Below are 22,080 nucleotides of genomic sequence, written 5' to 3'. Positions count from 1 at the left end.
TTGGGAAATGCTCGATGTCTTCAGTAAGCACATACTGGAAATGCATTCTGGAAGTTACTGGAAATTTACAGGAATGCCACGTAATGTGGGAGGCAGTGGGGCTGGAGAGAGGAAACATTAGAGGATGGCTTTGTGGGAGGTCACCGTGGAACCAGGTTGAATGCACAAGTCCTGATTGGGGGTCCATGGAACAGAGACAGTGGGAGTGTAGGCTTCACCGAATGCCCCAGGAGAGTCAGCCTCTAGAAACATCCCACCTGAGAGCCTTCCTGGAGGTCTAAGATGACAAGGGAGTTCTGGGAATTGGACACACTCACATGATTATAAGGCAGAGACCTCCTGAATGCCACATCTCCAATTTGCCAGCCTCCGTGAAAGTGTTCTAAAGTCCATGACCCCAGCTTGCTCTCCCATAAAACAAGAGAAGTGTCATTAACCCTTCGAGGCAAGCAGGGTGAGGTATTTTGAGGATCCAATGGGAACACTGGAGATGCCTTGGGAATGAAAATGCCTTATAAACTCTGGGGTGGTGTCATTAATTGTTACTACATAGCCTTTGTCCTGTGGGGTGGTTCCTCAGCCTACAAAGCATCACCAACTTGAAGCCATGTGAGGGTCTTCTGTGGGGAGAATGCAGGACTCTAGCACTCTTTAGACTCTTATAAAAGGATCATAATTACAGCTGCTGAACGTGCCTTCTTGCGCTCAATGAGTTTGGCCAACATCACCATAGGTCCCTAGTGTTCATCACTGTGCTTTTTCAAGGTAGACGTTGCTTACCCACCTGAGGCAGAAAAGTGTTCTTTGTAGCAGAGGGCCATACATACCGTATGCGTGATACAAATTGTCAGGGGACACATGCCCATTCGTGGATGACTTCTTGATTTCGTGTCTCTGCCATGAAGGGTTTTTGTTGCCATATTCACATCACGTGCTGGAAATCTGCCATGACGTCTACCCAGAAATGACTGGGTCATGCGTGTTCTCTGTCACATTCTCTCTGCACGGACATGACTTGGTTGCAGTTAGCTGTGAAGAATGGAGAGGATGACCACATGAATAGGTTCTTTAACACTTTGGATCAAGCGCCTGGCTCTGAGAGTAATGTCAGCTCTGCAGCTGCTCTGGTTTTTCTTTTTCTTCCCTAGGGGAGCAGAATACGCAGTCATGAAGCAGCCAATCTACACCTGGTAAGGAGGCGACTTCGTAAACCTTCCTCTTTCTCTGCATCCCGGAGAGAAGGGTTCTCCATCCCAGTGTTCCTCACCCTGGCTGATGTTTGGTCTACTGCCTGACACCTGCTAAGGACAATGAGGGGTGCGCCAGGGGCTGTGGGTTGCTGGTGTCCCACAGGATGGCTTTTCAGAGGAAACGATGCTTACCTTAGGAATGAGGGCACGTGTGCTAATTCATAGGGTGAAAGGCGGGATATTGCAGAGACGGGAGTTGCCCAAGGTCCGACGTCAAGGATCGTTGTAGGGATTTTAAGGATGACCATGGACGAGCCAAGGCTGGGGGGTGGGTAGTGAGAGGAAAGAATGATAGAACAGCAAAGAGCGCCATTGGTGAGGCTTGGCAATCATGGCGCAATGGGAAGCCGTTGGACGTGGTGAGGGAGAATTGCAACCAGATTTATACATTGATACAGTTGCTCAGCTTGGCCACATTTTAGAGCCCAAGCCACAAAAATGGGACAGGACAGGCCATTTAGGAGAGTTTTGAGATATCCAAGTGAGACATGCCATGACTTCCTTGGACTGCCATGATGGGGGTGTAGGTGGATGGATGCAGCTGGATTTAAGACGCATTTTTTTAAAAAGATTTTATTTATTTATTCGACAGAGAGAGAGACAGTCAGCGAGAGAGGGAACACAAGCAGGGGGAGTGGGAGAGGAAGAAGCAGGCTCCCAGCAGAGGAGCCTGATGTGGGGCTCGATCCCAGAACGCTGGGATCATGCCCTGAGCCGAAGGCAGACGCTCAACCGCTGTGCCACCCAAGCGCCCCTAAGATGCATTTTTTGAGGTACAGCGAACAGTGCTTGGAATGGATTGGATGGAATTTGGGGATGGAGAACCAGTCTTGAGCACGAGATAGTAGTCCTTAACTTGGAGCGAATGTCCGTCAAGGCTGTCATGCTTTTCTGAGCATATGATAGCATTTAGCAATTTCAAATGCATGAGTCTCTATACAGCCTAACATTTAGTAACATATATACGTATGTTAATTTTCCTTTTTCAGGTGTTAAATGAATGTTACTTTAAATATATATTTTAATGTACTAAAAAGTACAACTAAGCATCAAAAAGAAAAAAAAAGCCAGACTCGCTGGCGATTTGCCTCCAATTTTCTATTTTGTTTACATTTTTTATTCAAATAAAGCAAATTACTAGGCCTTGCACTTAAGTTTAAATGCAATTAGTGCTTCTTTTAAAGGGTCTCCTATCATGAAACCATTGGGAAAGTTATAAGAATTTCACTATCACAAGGCATAGAATATTAATGTGTATGCTGTACTATGTTAACAGAGAATAGGACTTTATAAAAATATTCTGGGGGCACTTGGGTGGCTCAGTCGGTTAAGCGTCTGCCTTTTGCTCCGGTCATGGTCTTGGGGTCCTGGGATCGAGTCCTGCATGAGGCTCTCTGCCCCCCAGGGGAGTCTGGTTGTCTCTCTCCCTCTGATCCTCCCTGCACTCGTGTTCTCTCTCTCTGCCTCAAAAAAATAAATGAAATCTTTTAAGAATAAATAAAAATAAATAAATGAAATGAAATAAAAAGAATTCTGGTTTCGGAGTAAAGCAGTCCAGCTTCCCTGTGTAGCGGGAATTGGTAAGAGAGCGTGATGTTGTATTTTCAGTGGCCCGCGATGCAAACACGGATTGACAGTGTGTGTTGCTGTGTTTGTCACGTCCCTCAATGCTTCCAGGACCTGCCGGCTGTCAGTATGCCTGTGCTGTTGGCTTGGGGGCCTGAGCGCAGCGTTCGTGACGAGGAACTCCAGGCCCAACATCGTGCTGCTGATGGCGGACGACCTCGGGGTGGGGGACCTGTGCTGCTATGATAATAACACAGTGAGGTAAAGAAGCTGCCCCTGCCTGGCTGTGGAGGGGGGCGCCTCTGGCCCGCGGGAGCACCTGGGTCCTGGCAGGGGAGCGGCGGGCCTTGGCGGCCCGTGAGCACCGGGAATAGCCGAGGTCGGCCTAGGAAGGCTGCAAAACCTCAGGATGGCACTTGGCATCCTGGCCTCTGGGTCTGGTAGGTTGCTGTTGTGGTTTTGTGGTGAGATACCCATAACACAGCACGCACCTTTGTGACCCACGGAAAGGACACTGTTCAGAGGCGTGGAGCCCATGCACAGGGTTGTACATCCATCCCCTCTGTCTGCTTCCAGAACTTTCGTATCGTCCCCAAAAGGCAACCCCACACCTAGTACCGGTAGCCTCATCCCTCAGCCCTCATCCCACAGCTCCTACAACCACTGATCTGCTCTCTGTCTCTTGGGATTGGCTCATTCTGGAAATTTCATATGCACTGAATCATATAATGTAATACCGTGCTAGGGCCGCCATAACTTATGTCACATCCTGAGTGGCTTCCACAACACACATGTATTCCCTCCCGGTCCTGGATGCTGCAAGTCTGAGATCTAGGCGGGGCCGAGTCCGGTTCCTCCCAAAGCCGCTCTCCCTGGTGTGTAGACCCCGTGTTCTCCCTGTGTCCTCACGTGGTCATCCCTCATCTCGTCTTCTTATAAGGACCCTACTCCTGTTGCATTAGGACCCACCCCGACTTTGTTTTCACTCAGTTTCCTCTTTAACGACCCCACCTCCAGAAACAGTCCCATTCCGAGGTCCTGAGGGATAGGACTCCTACTTATGAATTTTGGGGAACCTCCATTCAGCCCATAGCACGCCTTATGTGCCCTTTTGTGTCTGGCTTCTTTCACCGAGCATCGTGTTTTCAACGATGGGGTAGCAAGTATCACTCCTTCCTTTCTGTCTGCAACTGAGTAATATTCCACGGCAGAGGCCGATGATATTAGAGTTTTTCAGGGTCTTCCCTGAATTATTTCGAAGCCTTTGGTGACCACGATCCTTCTGTATGTCCTTGCTCCCCAGCACCAGACAAATCTCATTCATGTGCAAACACAAGGTGCGTCTTAGCGTGAATTTAAACACCATCGTTTCTCCTTGGAATGTGGCTCCTGGAATAGTCCTGTATTTTAAGCATATTTTTGGACTTTGAAAGGAGCTGGTCCTCTTAAAGGCATTTAAGGTCTACACGAGCACCTTGGTTTCCCTATTTAATTCCCACGGGGAAGTAATGGGTAAGGCAGGAGACACTGCTTGAGAGCCTGGTCCTGTCCCTCTCAACCGGACACTGACTCTACCTGTACAAAATATCAGGCTGCACACAGACTCTCCCCCACACAGATCGGAGAGTGTTTGGCGGTATAAGGCTCTGTCCCCCATCATATTGCTGTGGGGTTGTGAGACTAGTATGTCATTCACGTGTTATTCAGACTCGGGATACCTTAGTTTATGGGATTTGCTAAAAACACCTGTGTGAGCCTATATTCTATGGATGCTCTAAAAAAATTTTGGAGACCTTAAAATACGAGATGAGCAATGTGGGTAGTAAATTAAACTCCAAAATGTCACTATTTGGTTATTTTTAAAAAAGATACATTTTACTATAAGAAATACAGTGAAATTTTATGTAATCCAAATCACCCCTTTATTTCAGGAATATCATATGAGCAAACGGGCTAACGTGTGCATCTAAATGCCTATGAGCTCAGACGGATTATAGTTTAATTACACCCGTGGACCTATATTAGTCTGCAATTGTTTTGCCTGAAGATATATTGTTTTAAAGTCTGCTTTCCATTTCCTTGCGACCAATGAGGAGGCATCTAAACAGGTAGATGGATGGAAGCTTAAAATGCATCTATTTTAGGTTTACTGGAACAGAGTCAGTAGGGCTCAACGCAGGGTGGCTTTCAATCTCCTTTGTTTTGTTGAAAATTAGAAACCCGCACGCTGAACCCTCCTTCTGTCCGCAGCACGCCGAATATTGACCGCCTGGCCAGCGAGGGTGTGAGGCTCACCCAGCACCTGGCAGCTGCCTCCGTCGGCACCCCGAGTCGGGCTGCCTTCCTGACGGGCCGGTACCCCATCCGATCAGGTGGGGAAGGGCAATGCAAGACAATGTTGTCTTTCTGTCATGCTTTCTTCTTTATTTTTTGTTACTGTTTGTAAGGGTTCTCAAAAGGTCACTTAGGTTATTAAGAATCTACATGCAAATGGGGGTCCTGTTGCTATGCCTGCAGAGCTGAAACTTGCCAGGGGCCACGAAGCCTGCTCACCTGTGTGCATAGAATGAAGGGTTTGCAATTTCCCAGCTGCTTGTAGGATTTGCAAGTACTTGTAGTCAGAGCCTTCAAAATGCTCCTCTTGTGTTCAAGCTAGTAGAGAGCTTGTCATAGTTTCATGAAAAGTGGGTCTGTCCAGTGTCTGGGGATGTGATTGGAATCAGACGGAGATCTTGGGAAGATCATGGAAAAGAAGGAGACTCATATATATTCTCTCTCTCACACACACACAACATGATGTTGTAGAATCAACATTATGAGTATCAATTTCTATACTCAGCCACAACATATGGAATCTTTTATGATGTAGGAGTTACTAATATTCCCGATCCCTAAGTTTCTAAGTTTCTACCTAAATATAGAGACATCTAGATAGGACCTCAACTTCAGAGGAGGGTCTAGAGGAGACGTGGGTTTCTCACCATGTAGCAAGATGGGATCAAAGTTCTGCTCCATCAATTTTTTATACACACACTAACATCTATAAATTTATTTATAATTAATTAAAAGATGTAACCACTCTTCTTGAAAACGATAGGTAAGCTTCTGTCTTTTAGGACTTGGCAAAAGGCATCCTTTTTAAGGTATCTGTTTCTGTTGAAAACGGAAAAACAAGAAGCCAATTGGATCACAATACTATTTTAACATGTTTTGATTTTTTAAATTAATTGTGCGTGTTTGTGTGATGCCTTTCATTTATAGGTTTATTCTTGTTAGTTGTAACGTAAGTAGGACATATGCATCTCAAGATGAAAGTGTTCCAGTGGTTGAGATGCAAGGAAGAATAGTTATTGGGCACAGGAAGCCCATAGGGGCCCCTATAGCATCCCAGGAAAGTCCTTCTGGATGATGTTCCTTGAAATGTGAGGAGTCAGGAGGGAGGGTGTGCTCAGCAGAGGAAGCGGCATGCACAGACAATGCAGTCAGGCATGAGTGTGCTAGACGAATGAGGTAGCCACAGCAATAATCAGTCGTCTCAGATTACCAAACGCTGTGTAAGTTCTACCCCAGATTTAGATTTCAACAGAGGGTGATGCACAGACAGTGATGAGGTTTGCCCAGGGGAGGGACATGGGTTGGAAGGGTTCTTCAGAAGGTGCTGGGATGGTAGACAGAGATCGAGCTGGTAGACATCATAGCACAACCCAGCTGAATCTCTGCTCCAAAGCTATGGCATTGGAGACAAATATCCAAACTGTTTACCAGGGTACAGTTATCAGGACTTGACAGAGGATTGGATAGAAGACGTGTGGCTGACTGAGAGGGAGGATCCCAAAGGAACTTGTGCACTGGGTAGCTGAGGGGGTTATGGCGTCCTCTGTTGAGGCATGTTTGAAGTACGATAACCACGGACTCTGTGTTGGTCATGTTGAGATCCGGATCCCTAGGTACAGAGACGTCTAATAGGACCTCAGCTTCAGAGGAGGGTCTGGAGAAGATGTGGGTTTCTCACCATGTAGCAAGATGGGATCAAAGTTCAGAACCGAGATCAAAGGATATCATCCAAAGACCCATGCAGTTACATTTGAATTTCGAAACATCAATGACTGGATTTTTAGGACAAGTATGCCCCGTGCAACGTGTGGGGCATCCTGGACTAAGAAGCCATTCATTGTTCATATGAAATTCCAGCGTGACTGGGCGTCGTGTATTGAGCTGGTGATCCTGATCCCTACAGAACATCTGCATTTGACAGATGTGAGGACAGGCTAGAGAGAGACCAAAAAGCAAGGAAATGTTAGGGAAAGAACAGAATGGTGAAGGCTCAGTAGGAGACACTTCAAGGAGAGGAGAATGAATCTAGGAGTTTGTCATGAGTGTCATGAAAGAGGGACCGTGGGACTCATGGGGGGCCTCCTTCTTTGACTTCAGGAATGGCGTCTCCCTTCAACCTGAACCGTGTGCTCACCTGGCTTGGAGGCTCAGGCGGTCTGCCCACCAATGAGACGACTTTCGCTAAGGTGTTGCAGCACCGCGGCTACCGCACGGGGCTCATAGGTATGGCCCGCAGGACTCTGAACTCGGAAGCACGCTCATGCACATACACTTTCGCTGGCACTTAGCCCTCCTGGGACGTCAGCTGAACCCACACCAGCTGACCTCCTGTTGAGAGGAGACACGCGGGGTAGGGATCTAATGCATGAGTATTCAGGACCTTTGGTATCTCGAGCAGGGTATTGGCAGAATCATGCCAATGAAAGCAAATGGGCTCACCTATTGCTCTCACCAGATGGAATACTCTGTAGGGGGTGAGGCGGGGGTATACTATTTTTATAACATCATTACTAGCAGAGAAGTGAATGCATTTTTTTAATTAAATTCAAATTTTATTTAAATTTTAATTTAAATTTTAAATTTATTTATTTAATTTTTATTTATTTATTTATTTATTTTTTTAAAGATTTAGCAAAGGGGTTTCTGCTGCCCTGTTTTAGTCTGAAAGATGCAGGGCTTAGGGAAAGCAGTATTGGTGACAAATATGGGAACCTTCTCAGCATCCCCCAGGGAGGTGACTGTGGTACCAAGAAGATACCCCAATGGCAAGGGAGGTCAAGTCGTAGTTAACTTTTGTGAAACGAAGCCCACGTTTAGAAACAGGTGGACGTGTCTGCTGCCATTTTGTTTCTCCTGTAGGCAAGTGGCACCAAGGTTTGAGCTGCGCCTCTCGGGACGATCACTGCTACCACCCCCTCAACCATGGGTTCGACTACTTCTATGGGCTGCCCTTTGGCCTGATCAGTGATTGCCAGACGTCCAAGACACCAGAGCTGCACCGCTGGCTACGGGTCAAACTCTGGATCTCCACGGCGGCGCTCAGCCTCGTCCCCCTCCTGCTCCTTATCCCCAAGTTCACCCGCTGGTTCTCCGTTCCGTGGAAGGTCATCGTCACCTTCGCCCTTCTTGCCTTCCTGTTTTTCCTTTCCTGGTACTCCAGTTACGGGTTTACTCGGCGTTGGAATTGCGTTCTTATGAGGAACCACGAAATCATCCAGCAGCCGATGCAGGAGGACCGAGTGGCTTCCCTTATGCTCAAGGAGGCTCTCGCCTTTATCGACAGGTATGGAGTCATTTCCAGCCCGAGTCCTTGGGTGGGAATTTCGCTTGTGTTCCGGAGAAGTCGGGGTTATCTTGGGGATGTGGGCGTTCTTGTGTGTGTGTGTGTGTGTGTGTGTGTGCAAATGCATGTGTGTGTGTGATATTTGCCCTATACTACACTTTCTCCTTAGAATAAAATTGAGCGTTCAATTTCCTGCAGATTGTAAACACGGAAACGGTAAGGAAATAACTTGTGGTCACTCTTTTTTAGAAAAATCGGAATCCCTGTAGCTTGATCCATATCGCTTCAATATGGATTGGGGTCTAAATGGATTCAGCCTTTGGGATTGATGTTGATTTTGGTGTGCCTTAGAAGCAGCCCGAAAATACTTCTGCATCCACGAATGATGAGGGAGGGGGTCTATGTATAGATACCTAATTTGAAGTTTTATGTGTTCAGTAGAAGCCACGTGGGCATGAAGGTAACAGTCTTTGCATACCAGCTCCCTTCTAGGTTACTAACTAGAAGCAGATTCAATTGTGGGTGTGGACGCTCATTGACCTGGTGTGAATGGGGTACAGGGGAGTGGACAGAAGAGAAAAAGGCATAACTCTGTGGGGTTAATGCATCCGACAATGGGATCTCATGCACTCATAGGCTTTGATTCTTTGCTCTAACACAACGGTCAGAATGCAGTCACTCAGGTCTGCTCGTCACTCCCATGGCTGTTGTTGACAGAACACACCCAATCTCTATGCCCTTCCCCCTCTATAATGCCCAGTTGTGAAAGCGTGTGAAGGAGGAATCTTAAATGGCTCAATGTGACATTGAAATGCAGAACACAACAAACAAGACGTATTAACACGTTAGCTCCTTCTATCTTGCTACCTGTGGTTCTGTGCAAGCAGCCTCATGGCCCAAAGTTAATGCCAAAGCTCCGGCCATCACGTTTATGTCCCAGATATCATAGAGGAGGAAGAGGAAGAGGAAGGAATGAAGAAGTCTTCCTTCAGAAGACAGACTGCACTCATTATTTTGTTGCTAATGCAAATGTCCCGATATTCTTTATTCCTGCTCACGGCCTTTCCGCTGATGTCCTTCTGTTCTATTGTTTACTCTCGTGAGTGGCATCGGTCACGTAAGGACATAGACAACCTCTATCAACTGTTGCGAGATCTTTCAGAGGATGCGGAATCCTATCCCAGTGGAGATAACGCCTTTGTTTGTGATGATAACTCAGTTCACATTCCACCCCTCAGGTATAAACGCAGCCCCTTCCTCCTCTTTGTGTCCTTCCTGCATGTCCACACTCCGCTGATCACCAAAGACAAGTTTGTGGGGCACAGTAAATACGGACTCTATGGCGATAATGTCGAAGAAATGGACTGGATGGTGGGTAAGTGTCGAGAAAAGGAACGTTAAGTAACTGATGCATGGGCTCGAGAAAGTGAATGCATATTTGCTTTTTTCAAAAACCCTTTGTCCCCAGGATGCCTGGATGGCTCAGTGTGTTAGGTGCCCTTGCGGACCTTGGGCAGTGAGTAAGCATTTGTTCCTAGGAACTGAATCAAAATCTGGCTGTAGGTGCAGCAAAATCATGACTATTCCCCCAAGAAAACAGTCCCAATGATACATACGGGATTTTCCCATCTTTAAAATAAAGACTGTTCAAAACTGATGACGTTACTTTGTAAAGGATACTCCCCTTCTCCATCATTTTGATGGATATAAAAGGAAATGTGTTTTTCTCATTAGTTCACTTTTAGGAGACGTGCTTAGGAATGCAGGAGGGAATTTACCTCAACCGAAGCCATTTGTGTCAAAGTCATAAGGGTCAATGTGAAAACGAACACAAAGGGTCATAAATGAGGATGGGGGCTGCCGCAGAGACAGGTGGGGAGGGGAGGGAGGACCACATGCATATCAATAAAACAACTCATCGTGCATTCCAAACAGCATTTTCCCTCGATTGGACATGATGCAGTATTTCTTCATCTCAAAAAGCGTATTTTACTTTCGAAGCATGCGCTAATTTGTTTTTTTCTTCTACTACTGCAAGATGCTGAAAAGGGTTCTGTGCAGAACCACCTCAACTAATAGTCACAGAATTTTAAATTTTTTAAGTTTCTTAAATATAAAAATGTGACTTTTATATATATTAGGTCTATGAAAACATGCATTTAATATCTATTAATATTAAACCAATTAAGAATATAATTAATTTAAATTATTATTTTAAATCTACTCATGCACATTAAATATAATGTTCATATATGGATACATACACATATACTGTTTCTATGGCTATATGTGCATACTACAATATATATGTATTTTTTAATTCCCTGCTAGATACAGACGAACACTGAAACCTGCTACAGTAAAAAGAAGCTCTAACATTGTAACTTTAGTGTAGTTGTAAGATGATGGTTTCTTTCCTTGATGTCTATTATGGTCCAGGATACTCTGCTTTGGAAGCAAGGCGTTTTGCTGCATTTGTATCTTGCGAGCAGTTTTATGCAAAAAGACGTTGTGACCATGTTTCTATGCACAGTTTGCCACGAAGAGCTAATGAGGTTTATTCTGTGCTCTATGTAATTACGAGATGCAGGTGCTCTGTAAGTACTATTAACAGCATTTAGTAATACTTTTAACGGTATTCCCAGCGTAATATCGTTTATATGGGAGAAATGGAAAGTAGGTATTTCTCTGCGTGACATTTTCTCAATACGCTGTGTTTTTTTTCTTCCCTTCATGGCTTATGAAAGTCGTATCAAAACCAGAGGCAGATCAAAAATCAGACAGGTGTCTTTTGTATGTGTGTGTGTGTGTGTGTGTGTGTGTGTGTGTGTGTGTTTCTACTTGGCAATAGAAGCCTAAAACTTAAGCTCATTTCCTAAGTTAACCTTTTCAGGAAGAAGCCATAAGAGTGCTGTCCTCAGAATGACTTGCAAAGCAAATCCTCTGAGGGCCGCAAGCGTTAAGCGATATTTTAAATTCTCTACTCGAGGGCACTTGTACTTTAAAAACATACTTTCGCGGCTTTTCATTCTTGCCTTCTTTCCTTGTATTTTTGTCTTGTAAGAGATTTTATGATTCTTCTGTTGCGATATGCACATAGATATGTACACACGTTTCTACATGTTTTATACATTGCATACGCAGAAGCTTGCATATATGTATTTCCCAAAACTGAAAGGATTCACGTGTATTTTATGTACTTGGTATAAGTTACAAATAACCTTTATGCTAAATACGATAGCTAGCTCTAGTGAGAATGGATAGTTCACATGTAATTATTCTCTTACCAAGAAGCCATAATAATCTTTCTCTTACAAAATCTGGGCTTTAAAATATATTAATTTCTAGCTGCAACGTTTCTAAAAAATGGCCAATGTGGCTTCCAAAACAAATCACTTTTAAACAAGGAAACAGAAAGGTTAATGAGTTTATGCTTAAATAAGCTTTCTTTGCACCTGGCCACGTTGTCTTTCCATGTTTGAGCGGCACAAGATTGTGGTGGAGGGTGTCACGCTGAATGGTAAGACCTTGGGGTGACATTAAGAAGCCCAGGGGGAACGTCCAGCTGGAATCAGAAATTAAATCAGGGTAGTTTGGGATGTGGCTAGATCAGCTTTCTACTTGTTTTTTTCAAAAACCCTTTGTCCTTGAGAGACTATGGACTATGAGAAACAAACTGAGGGCTACGGAGGGGAGGGGGGTGGGGGAATGGGATAGACCGGTGATGGGTAGTAAGGAGGGCACATATTGCATGGTGCACTGGGTGTTATACACAACTAATGAATCATCGAGCCTTACATCGAAAACCGGGGATGTACTGTATGGTGACTAACATAATATAATAAAAAATCATTATTAATAAAAAAAAAACAAAAAAAAAAAACAAAAAACCGTTTGTCCTCCAGATGCCTGGGGGCTCAGTGGGTGAAGCATCTGCCTTTGGCTCAGGTCATGATCTCAGGGTCCTGGGATCGAGTCCTGCATTGGGTTCCCTCCTCAGCGGGGTGTCTGCTTCTCCCTCTGCCTGCTGCTCCCCCTGCTTTTGCTCTCTCTTGCTCTGACAAATAAGTAAATGAAATATTTAAAAGAAAAAAAAAAGCCCTTTGTCCCCTGAAGAGATCATCCACACATCAGCACGATGCTTGCTCAGTCTACAAGTATTCATTATGCTCAGACGCTTAACTACAAGCTGACCAGCAAGAATAACTTGCAAGTCAGATGCGACCTTCAGAGGGACGTGGGGATACGCATCCTTTACGGGGTGGGGCTCATGCTGTCTGGATCGAGGGTGTGACTCTGCGGATTTATGCCCAGACATGTCAGCTTTTAAACTGTCTTCTCTGTTTTATTAGTGTTTGTTAAGTTTCTTTTAACGGGCAGAACTAATATTTAATGGTTGTTTGAATTTTGAGTGATGATGGTGCTGTATGCTACATACTAGTTCATACTTTCTAAAATATTGTACGTGTATATGTAGTGTACATATGTAATGTGTGTATACATTATTACATAATTTGTTAAATAAACATATTTTCTTATACATTATATAATATATATTTCTTACATGTAGTGTGTATTATATTTTATATATATTATGTTTTTTTAAAAATATTACGTAAGAAAATTTATTACAAACTAAAATGATAGATTAAATGTTATATAATAAAATTACATATTACATGATAAGATATTATCTATTAGTATTATATAATAAGTAACCATTATATAATACTATTATATAATATATATAATTATCAAACATTATACAATATTTTATTATATTATTTATATTGTATAATGGATTATATTATATATTTAATATAATATTTTAAGATAAGGCACCTGGGTGGCTCAGTCGTTAAGCGTCTGCCTTCAGCTCAGGTCATGATCCCAGGGTCCTGGGATCGAGTCCTGTATTGGGCTCCCTCCTCAGCGGGGTGCCTGCTTCTCCCTCTCCTACTCCCCCTGCTTGTGTTCCCTCTCTCACTGTGTCTGTTTGTCAAATAAATAAGTAAAATCTTTATTAAAAATAATATGTTATTAATTATAAATTTATAGTTATAAAACTTTCATTATACTTACATATCATATATTGCATATTTGCATACCATATATTACATATTGCCATATAATATTCATAATATAAAAAGTATACAGGATTTAATACATAAATTATATTTTATATATTTACATACAAATAATATATTTATCATATAGTATATATCATGTATCACAATTTATTATTTACAAATACATTATAATATAGAAACACCTTTTATATTTTTAAATATAATTATATTTTTATCATATTATTAGATATAATTTATATTCTATATTTAGTATTTATTATGTATTTATACTGAATATATGCTTTTATATACATACATAAAATATTATATAATGTAAAATATGTAGTAAATAATTATCAACATATAAAGCTCAATTTCATATTGTACACTAGTGTATGTATTCTATGGCATATAGGATATATTTATGTCTCTACTATATAGAATGCTTATATATACTACACATGTATTAGAGTAAATAATCATGATTTATTATATATTATATATAAAAATATATATTATATAATATATATTAATCATGATTTATTATGTATTTATTATATATGTGATTAGTAAATAATCATTATTATATATATTATATATAATATATTATATTATAATGTATGTTATACATTATATATTTATATATATAAATAATCATGATTTATTATATATTATATATTATATATATAGCGCCTATACAATAAAATAACCCTGAATTATACTGTTGTGCTCACACATGCCTAATAATAATCAAGTCATGGACTGACAGTGGTCCATGGTGAAAGGTGAGAGTTTCTTGCTTCCCCCCGACCAGGTAGGATCCTGGAGACCTTGGACCGGGAGCGCCTGGCCAACCACACGCTGGTGTACTTCACCTCAGACAACGGGGGTCGCCTGGAGGTGCAGGAAGGCGAGGTCCAGCTGGGCGGCTTCAATGGGGTCTACAAAGGTGATGTGCAGAGAATCCCTGTGTTTTGGTTCAATACCTCAGTGGTGTCTACTTCGTTTTGCCTGCACGTGCGTTCATTTGCAAATTCGGTTTGGAGATTTGTGTGGGAGTTATAGTCTCTTATGAAACTAGATGGAAAGAGGTGCAAGGTTTGGGGCAATGTCTGCGAATGTAAGACAAAAATGCCTGAAGTAATGAGAGCCTCTTGAGTGCAAATGCAGAGGGTTCCAATGACCATCTGAAGGAGAGCTCTCAGGCTTGGCATTCTGAACATTTGGGGCTGGATGACTCTGATGTGGGGCGTTCTGGGCACTGTAGGGCACTGAGCAGTGTCCCTGGTCTTCACCCTAGAGTTGCCAGGAGCACCTACAACTCCCCTCCTCATCAAAATAGTGACAACCAAAACTGTCTCCAGACATTGCCCAGTGTCCCTGGGGCCAAAGTCCTCTCCAGTTGAGAACCACTTGTTCTGGGATAATACTCACCTGAGTACCCAAATCCAGGTTGTTAATGGAATGAAATCAACTATGTTATCACTATGCTTCAAACACTGTGAAATGATCAGGGAAGGAGTTGTTCATTTGGAGTGGGTGCCTTTCTCCTCATTGTGAGTGGATTCTTCTGACTTCTTAGATGTAAAATCAGAACTTTAGGAGTTCCTTGTACTTTATGAAACAATTGAAGATCGATAGGTAGATGATGGATGGATGGATGGATGGATGGATGGATGGATGGATGGAATAGAGAGATGATAGATGGATAGATGGATGATTGAATGGATGGATGGGTGGATGGATGGATGGATGGATGATGGATAGATGGATGGAATAGATAGATGATAGATAGATAGATAGATAGATAGATAGATAGATAGATAGATGATTGGATGGATGGATGGATGGATGGATGGATGGATGGATGGATGGAATAGAGAGATGATAGATAGATAGATAGATAGATAGATAGATAGATAGATAGATAGATGATTGGATGGATGGATGGATGGATGGGTGGATGGATGGATGGCTGGAATAGATAGATAATAGATAGATGGATAGATAGATGGTTGGATGGCTGGTTGCAAAGACATGATAGATAAATGAATAGGTAGATAGATGGTAGATACATTGGTCGATCCTTAGATACATAGATAGATAAATGATAGATAGGTGATTGATAGATGGATAGATTGTAGATAGATAGATGTAATAGAAACGTTATATACTGTGATTGACAGCAAGTGAGCTCCTAAATATATTCACCTTTTCTGGCAGGTCATGTCAGCTTGCTGTAGACAGACTGTTAATTAGCGTAGACCAAATTGATGGCAAGCCTAGTAGAAAAGTTGTGTAATAAAATTAATATATGCCATTATATATGCCATCAAATGAGATGCGACGATTTTAATAGTGACATTGCTTGTGTATGTGTATGGGTGTGTGTAGTGGGGGGTTGTGTGTGCATAAAACCACTACTCTAAAAACAGTGTTCGCATACCTCGCAAAGAGGCATGGTACAATTGTCGTGAGCAGTTTTTACCTTTGGAACTGGCCTCCAGCTCACCAAGAGGAGCTGAGTCCCTTTGACAGACAAATTTGGGTGTCTGGGTAGTTGATTAGACTTGTAGGTCTAATTAGACTTGCTGGCCATTAAATATGACCATGAAAATGGCAAGGTGGGTTTATGTTTGCTTTTTTGTTTGTTGCATATTGGTGTACAAACATATTCAGTGCAGGGAGCTTGTTACGTTTTCCAGACAGAATAGTGCTGGTGAGCTGGGATGGCTTTGGACACTGGCTAGACCGGAGTCTTTGTCCTAAATGTTTTCCCCTCTACCCTCCCGTGTAGAGACCCCGTCTTGTCTTTTCTTTGTAATTCATACTGCCAGAGTGACCAGCACGTAAAAGGTGTTCCATGAACATTTCATGTTTGTTCTACTTTGGAAGAGTTTCCCCCCACCCCACCTAGAGAATCCCATTGTTTTCCCATAAAGAGTCTGTATGATCTTGACTATGTCATTTGGCTTAGGACTGTATCTCTATTCTGCAATGAACATCTTGACCTCAGGATAGGTCCTAAAGCATGGGCTCATCTATTTTGTGCTCAGAAACACCTGAAATGTCCTTTGTCTGAGATGGGATCTCAACGCTTTCTCCGCATCTGCACCATTCATGTTTTTATGACCCCTCTGTCTTCGTCCATATGGGGGATCCAGAATAAAATCCAAGTTCCTTAGTTTCTCTCAAGGATCAGCATGGCCCAGGTAGAACATATTTCTCCAGTCTTACTTGGAGCCTCATTGACTTATCCACCTTTTAGACCCCAGTGTGATTCCAATAAAGACTGCAGATTTGCCAGCTTTCAGAATGTTCTCTTTTCTCATAATAGTGAAACTTGGTGGCACTCACTGGCATAAAATAACACATTGTATTAGGACGGCACTTGTTTTTATTTATTATAGTTGGGTTTGTCACTTGATGGCCGGACGTTCAGAAGTCGAGTTTCAACTCCTGGAAGGCAAGAAATCTATCTCAGGTTGTCTGTATCTCTCTCCGTGTGTGAATGTAGCACACTGGCCGTGAATTTGGCAAGCGACAGAAAACGTCCCATCTAGATGTAATTTCCAACGGAGTGGAGAGATATGGTTGACTTGACTTCATCTTTGACTTTCATCTTTGGTTTTAGGTGGCAAGGGGATGGGCGGATGGGAAGGGGGCATTCGTGTCCCAGGAATATTCCGGTGGCCGACAGTCCTGGAGGCTGGGAAAGTGATTGACGAACCCACGAGCCTGATGGACATTTACCCGACACTGTCTTATATAGGCGGAGGGATACTGCCCCAGGACAGGTATGGAAACAGTGCTTGTTCCGAACCTAGGCAGATATACCGACATAGCCTTGGATACATCTGCGAACGTGCTGTGTGTATGTGTGGTGTATTACTGAATTTTCAGTGATCTGCTAATATGGCCAGAGGCCATCTTTCTCCCCTTAATGAATGGTGGCATAGCTTGTCTGTTTCCCTATTAGAATACGTTCTACTTTGTCTCTCATACTTACGCAGACACAGGCTTGGTTGTCCTCATGGTTGGGATCAACCCTCATTGAGTTGTATATCCCCCACAACACCTAGACCATTAAGCAAATATTTATTAGGTGCATTACGGAATAAAAGTAAGTACGTGTCAATGGATGTGTGATGAATTATGTCTTATTTCTCTATGGGCTTTAAGATGAACAAATGCATTTCATGCTCTAATAGTTAAATTCCATGTGTGAGGACTAGTATCTGTTCCTCTGTGGTGGGGTTTTATTTGAATCAAATGAGTGTCAAGACCTGAATTTTCTAATCTGTGACACTCACCCATAGTATCTTACAAGCTATCAGAACAATAGCTAAGACACCTCCCCTACTGTCTTAGAAATTGTGTGAGATTTACCTCATTTTCTGGGTTTTTTTTTCTTTTTGATATAAAATGAGTGAAGATGTGTAGTAAGTTTTTTTTTAAGTCTTTTCCTTTTCTTCCCTTCCCTCCCCCTCCTTCCCCTCCTCCTCCTCCTTCTTCTTTCCTTCCTTCTCCTCCTTTTCTCCTTCTTCTCCTTCTTCTCCCTCTTCTTCTTCTTCTCTCTTCTCTCTTCTCCTCCTTCTTTTTCTTCTTCTCCTCCTCCTCATTCCTCTCCTTTTCCTCCTCCTCCTCATTCTTCTTCTTTTCCTCCTCCTCCTCCCCCTCCTTCTTCACCATCTTCTTCCTCCTTCCCCTTTCCTCCCTCCTCCTCCTCCTGTCATAATATGTGTGACCAAACCATGCTTACTTCACCACTTCCTGCATCTCTCCCTCTCTCCTAAGAGTTATTGATGGCCGGAACCTAATGCCGTTGCTGGAAGGCAGGGTGTCGCACTCGGAGCATGAGTTCCTCTTCCACTACTGTGGGGTCTACCTGCACACAGCCAGGTGGCATCAGAAGGACTGTGAGTATGAAAATGGCAGACGTGTGGGAACGTAATAAAGACAAAGCCCTTTCCTCATCCTCTTGGGGGAAGTTGGGCTGTGTACAAACACCACCCAGCCATGATGGTTGTTTTTCCCTAGGGAAGTTAGTTAAGCAGTCATTGGTTTGTGGTAGATTTTAGAGACATGTGAGCTCGTGTGCATGAATATGTCAGAAAGAGAGAGAAAAGATATGAATATCTACAACGAAGGACACTGAAATAAATAGCAACAAGGAGTAAAGTCTGCAGTGTAACCCACATAGCAGTTACTATCCCCTTCCAATTAATCATCTCTCCCTTACCTTCATGCTATAGGATTCGTGGAAACAAATATAAATTAACAAGAGATATTCGTTTCCTTACATCTGTAGACACCAGAATTCTTACTTGATGGGACTTAACTTAATTTCAAAAAAGATATGGATTTTTCTCCCATTGGGACCCACGACTTGTGGTGTGATCCATTCGTCAGGTCAGTGTGGATGGGTCTCCCTCATAAAACAAGAACAATCCAACAAAAGACTCTTCCTTCTAGATTCTGTATCAGTTAGGGGCAAGGTCAATGGTAAGTAACAAAACAAAACAGCTCCCTCAACAACAAAGTCTTCCCAAATTTAACTACAGAGGGTTAAACAAATAGAATTTTACTTACATTTTCATAATAAGGATTTCAGAAGTTAGAAGCACAGAGCTGGTACAGTGCTCAACACCATGACCATGGTCTGTCCTTCTCTATTTCCACTCAGCCCTCTTTGGCATGCCAGTTTTCATTCTCATGCTCCTTCTAATGCTCTGGTTGCAAAGTGGCTGCTGTTTCTCCAGCCATCACCTCTGCACTCCATGCAGGAGAGAGAGAGAGAGAGAGAGAGTGCAAAGGGGGTAAAGGACTGAGTTAGGTGATTTAGCCCAATTTTATTAGAAAAGCATAGCCTTTCTGCAAAACCCCACCCACAGACTTCCTTGTAAGCCTCATTGATCAGAGGCTGAGAAACACAATGTTTCCCATCTAAAATTGATCTTTGGAAATAGAACTACTAACCACTTATGCAGGAAGAAAGAAAGGAAACAAGGAAGGGAAAAAGAGAGAAAGAGGGACAGAGGGAGGAAGAAAAGAACAAGGGATGATGGATCCTGCCAAATCACCTTTGTCAGTATCAGACCTGAAAGTGGTATTTAGCCTTAGAAAATTTTCCACTTTGCCTATGCCACGTTGGAGAAAAGTAGTGATAGGAGTTAGAATTTCCAGGATCATGGGTGCCTGGGTGGCTTATTTGGCTAAGCATCTGCCTTTGGCTCAGGTCATGATCTCAGGGTCCTGGGATGGAGCCCCACATCAGCCTCCCTGCTCAGCAGGGAGTCTGCTTCTTCCTCTGCCCCTCCCCCTGGTCATGCCTTCTCTCTCTCTCTAAAACAAACAAATTAAATCTTAAAAAAATAAACTCAAAAAAATTATCAGTTGTTGGTGAAAGTGTTTGAGAAATGTATCTTCCATGGAAAGAGTCCTAAAATGAAAAGAAATATGGCCTTCCAATGGAGTCCTGTTTTCCAGGTGCAACCGTGTGGAAGGTCCATTTCGTGACCCCCAAGTTTTCTCCAGATGGAGCTGGCGCCTGCTATGGAAGTGGAATGTGTTCGTGTTCTGGCGATGTCACTTACCACGACCCTCCACTGCTCTTCGACATCTCCAGAGACCCTTCTGAGGCCCGTCTTCTTAACCCTGACAATGAAGCACTATTTGACTTGGTGGTCAAGAAAATCGAGGCGGCCATCAAAGAGCATCGCAGGACTCTCACACCTGTCCCACAGCAGTTCTCCGTGTTCAACACCATTTGGAAACCATGGCTGCAGCCCTGCTGTGGGACTTTCCCCTTTTGTGGGTGTAACAAAGAAGATGACATCCTCTCCACTGCTTGGTGAGCAGAAAGGGGACACTTGTTACCCACCACCAACACACTGTTAACCGAGGTCATGGGAACAACTCTCAGCTGACTCATTCCTTCCATGTGGGGCAAATAATTATGCCCTCCACCGTTTTTTTTTAAACCCTCAGATTTTAGTTCTTTCTTCCAGTCATGTCCGGGAGCTCAATGAAGTAAACATGGACCTGGATACCGTGTACCTAGAGTAGAGCTTTTGTGGTGTCATGTTTTTAGATAATTGTGTCATTGTTCAAGCAAAAAGATAGACCAAGGTGACCGTCTGCAGCTTCTTATGGATCTGTGGTTCTTAGAAGACGATTAGAAGTAGTAGGTCTGATGGCATTGTTTCTATGTGGTAATGGTAGAAACTTCCACTTGCGGGTCCTCAACCCAGACATCTTATTTTTATCATCAGTGATGATAAGTATTTTGTTTCAGCCTGAAGCAGATGGTGTACATAACGCTGGAAGTGATGTCACACTCATTTCCACTCCTCGATTTCCTGTCTTGTCTTCTTTCCTTCTCTTCCTGTCTTACAAAATGCCTGTCTATACGTCTCGGTTCTTCTTCCTGCTAACTTTTGATTGGGGAGGACTTGTTGTGTCTTGGTGTTTTCATGTGTAAAATGGGGGAAACCGGTATCTATTGCATGGAGGAGCTGTGAGCATTATATGCATTAATTCACCTGAAATCACTGTATATACAGTAAGCACTCAATCAATGTTATTGTAATGAATGTTGTAATTGTTGTCCCTTGTAATTCATCATAGTCCATGAAGTAAAGAGTAGGAAGCATAGAGAAGAGGCAATATTTGAAACAGGGAAAAATGGATGAAAAATGTTTTTAATTGATGAAAAGCATTCAGGAAGCATACTTAGAAAACGATTCTAAGCATCATAAACAAAAATAAATCCATACCTTGAATAATCACAGGAAAACTGCAGATTACAAAAGACCAACAAAAGATCTTTAAATCAATCAGAGGGAAACATCAGACTTCCTAAGAAATAAAAATTATTAAAACAAAAGTAGATTTGCTAATGGCCCCAAGGGAAGCCACAAAACAACAGAATAATCTCCTCAAATTATTAAGAGAAAACTGTCAACCCAGAGTTACCCACTTAAGTTATTTGATAATGATGGTGAAAATTTTAAAAACATAGACAACAATTATTTTGGAGTTTTTATCCTTTTAATCCTGCTTTCATGTATTTTGAAACTCTCTGGTATTAGGAGTTTTTTAAACAATTATTTTCCTGATGAATTGAACCTTTGATCATTATGTAATTTATCTCTGTATATCTGATAATGTTCTTTATTTCAAGTCCAGGTAAGCTGAAATGAACATAGCCTTTGTGTTAAAATAATTAAATTAAAATTTGCTTTAAAAAATTAAAATTTTGCTTAGTATTTAATGGTGTACGCTTTCTTATCACTTTAACCGATGTGTGGCTTTATATTTAAACTGCTTCTCATGGTGTGTCAAGTATTCTCAGATAAAAAAATAGATTAATGAAAAAAATAGATTGTTTCCTTTCTAGACATCATATAATTGGGTGTTGCTTTCTTATCCATTCTAATAATCTCTAGTATTAATTGGAATGTTTTGTCCATTAACATTTAGTGCAATTATTGATATGATTGGATTTAGGTCTTCTAATTCTGTTTGCCCCATCTGTTGCTACATTTCCCTCTTCTTTGTGTTCCCTGATTTTTTT

The 22,080-nt window shown here is 42.4% G+C and overlaps 1 protein-coding gene across 1 annotated transcript; it reads left to right on the top strand.

Moving 5' to 3' along the window:
- The first annotated feature begins 1,167 nt into the window (after positions 1 to 1,167).
- LOC130544287 (arylsulfatase H) lies at positions 1,168 to 20,570 on the top strand. Its single transcript, XM_057315356.1, has 11 exons — positions 1,168 to 1,190; positions 2,928 to 3,077; positions 5,067 to 5,188; positions 7,248 to 7,373; positions 8,010 to 8,433; positions 9,672 to 9,808; positions 14,317 to 14,451; positions 17,137 to 17,299; positions 18,300 to 18,421; positions 19,992 to 20,355; positions 20,513 to 20,570. Exons 1-11 carry the CDS (start codon positions 1,168 to 1,170, stop codon positions 20,568 to 20,570), a joined length of 1,824 nt encoding a protein of 607 aa, XP_057171339.1.
- Positions 20,571 to 22,080: the final 1,510 nt, after the last annotated feature.

This window comes from Ursus arctos, chromosome Y (assembly GCF_023065955.2).
Source record: "Ursus arctos isolate Adak ecotype North America chromosome Y, UrsArc2.0, whole genome shotgun sequence".
Classification (NCBI taxonomy): Eukaryota; Metazoa; Chordata; class Mammalia; order Carnivora; family Ursidae; genus Ursus; species Ursus arctos.
This window is presented reverse-complemented; position numbering and strand designations above follow the sequence as displayed.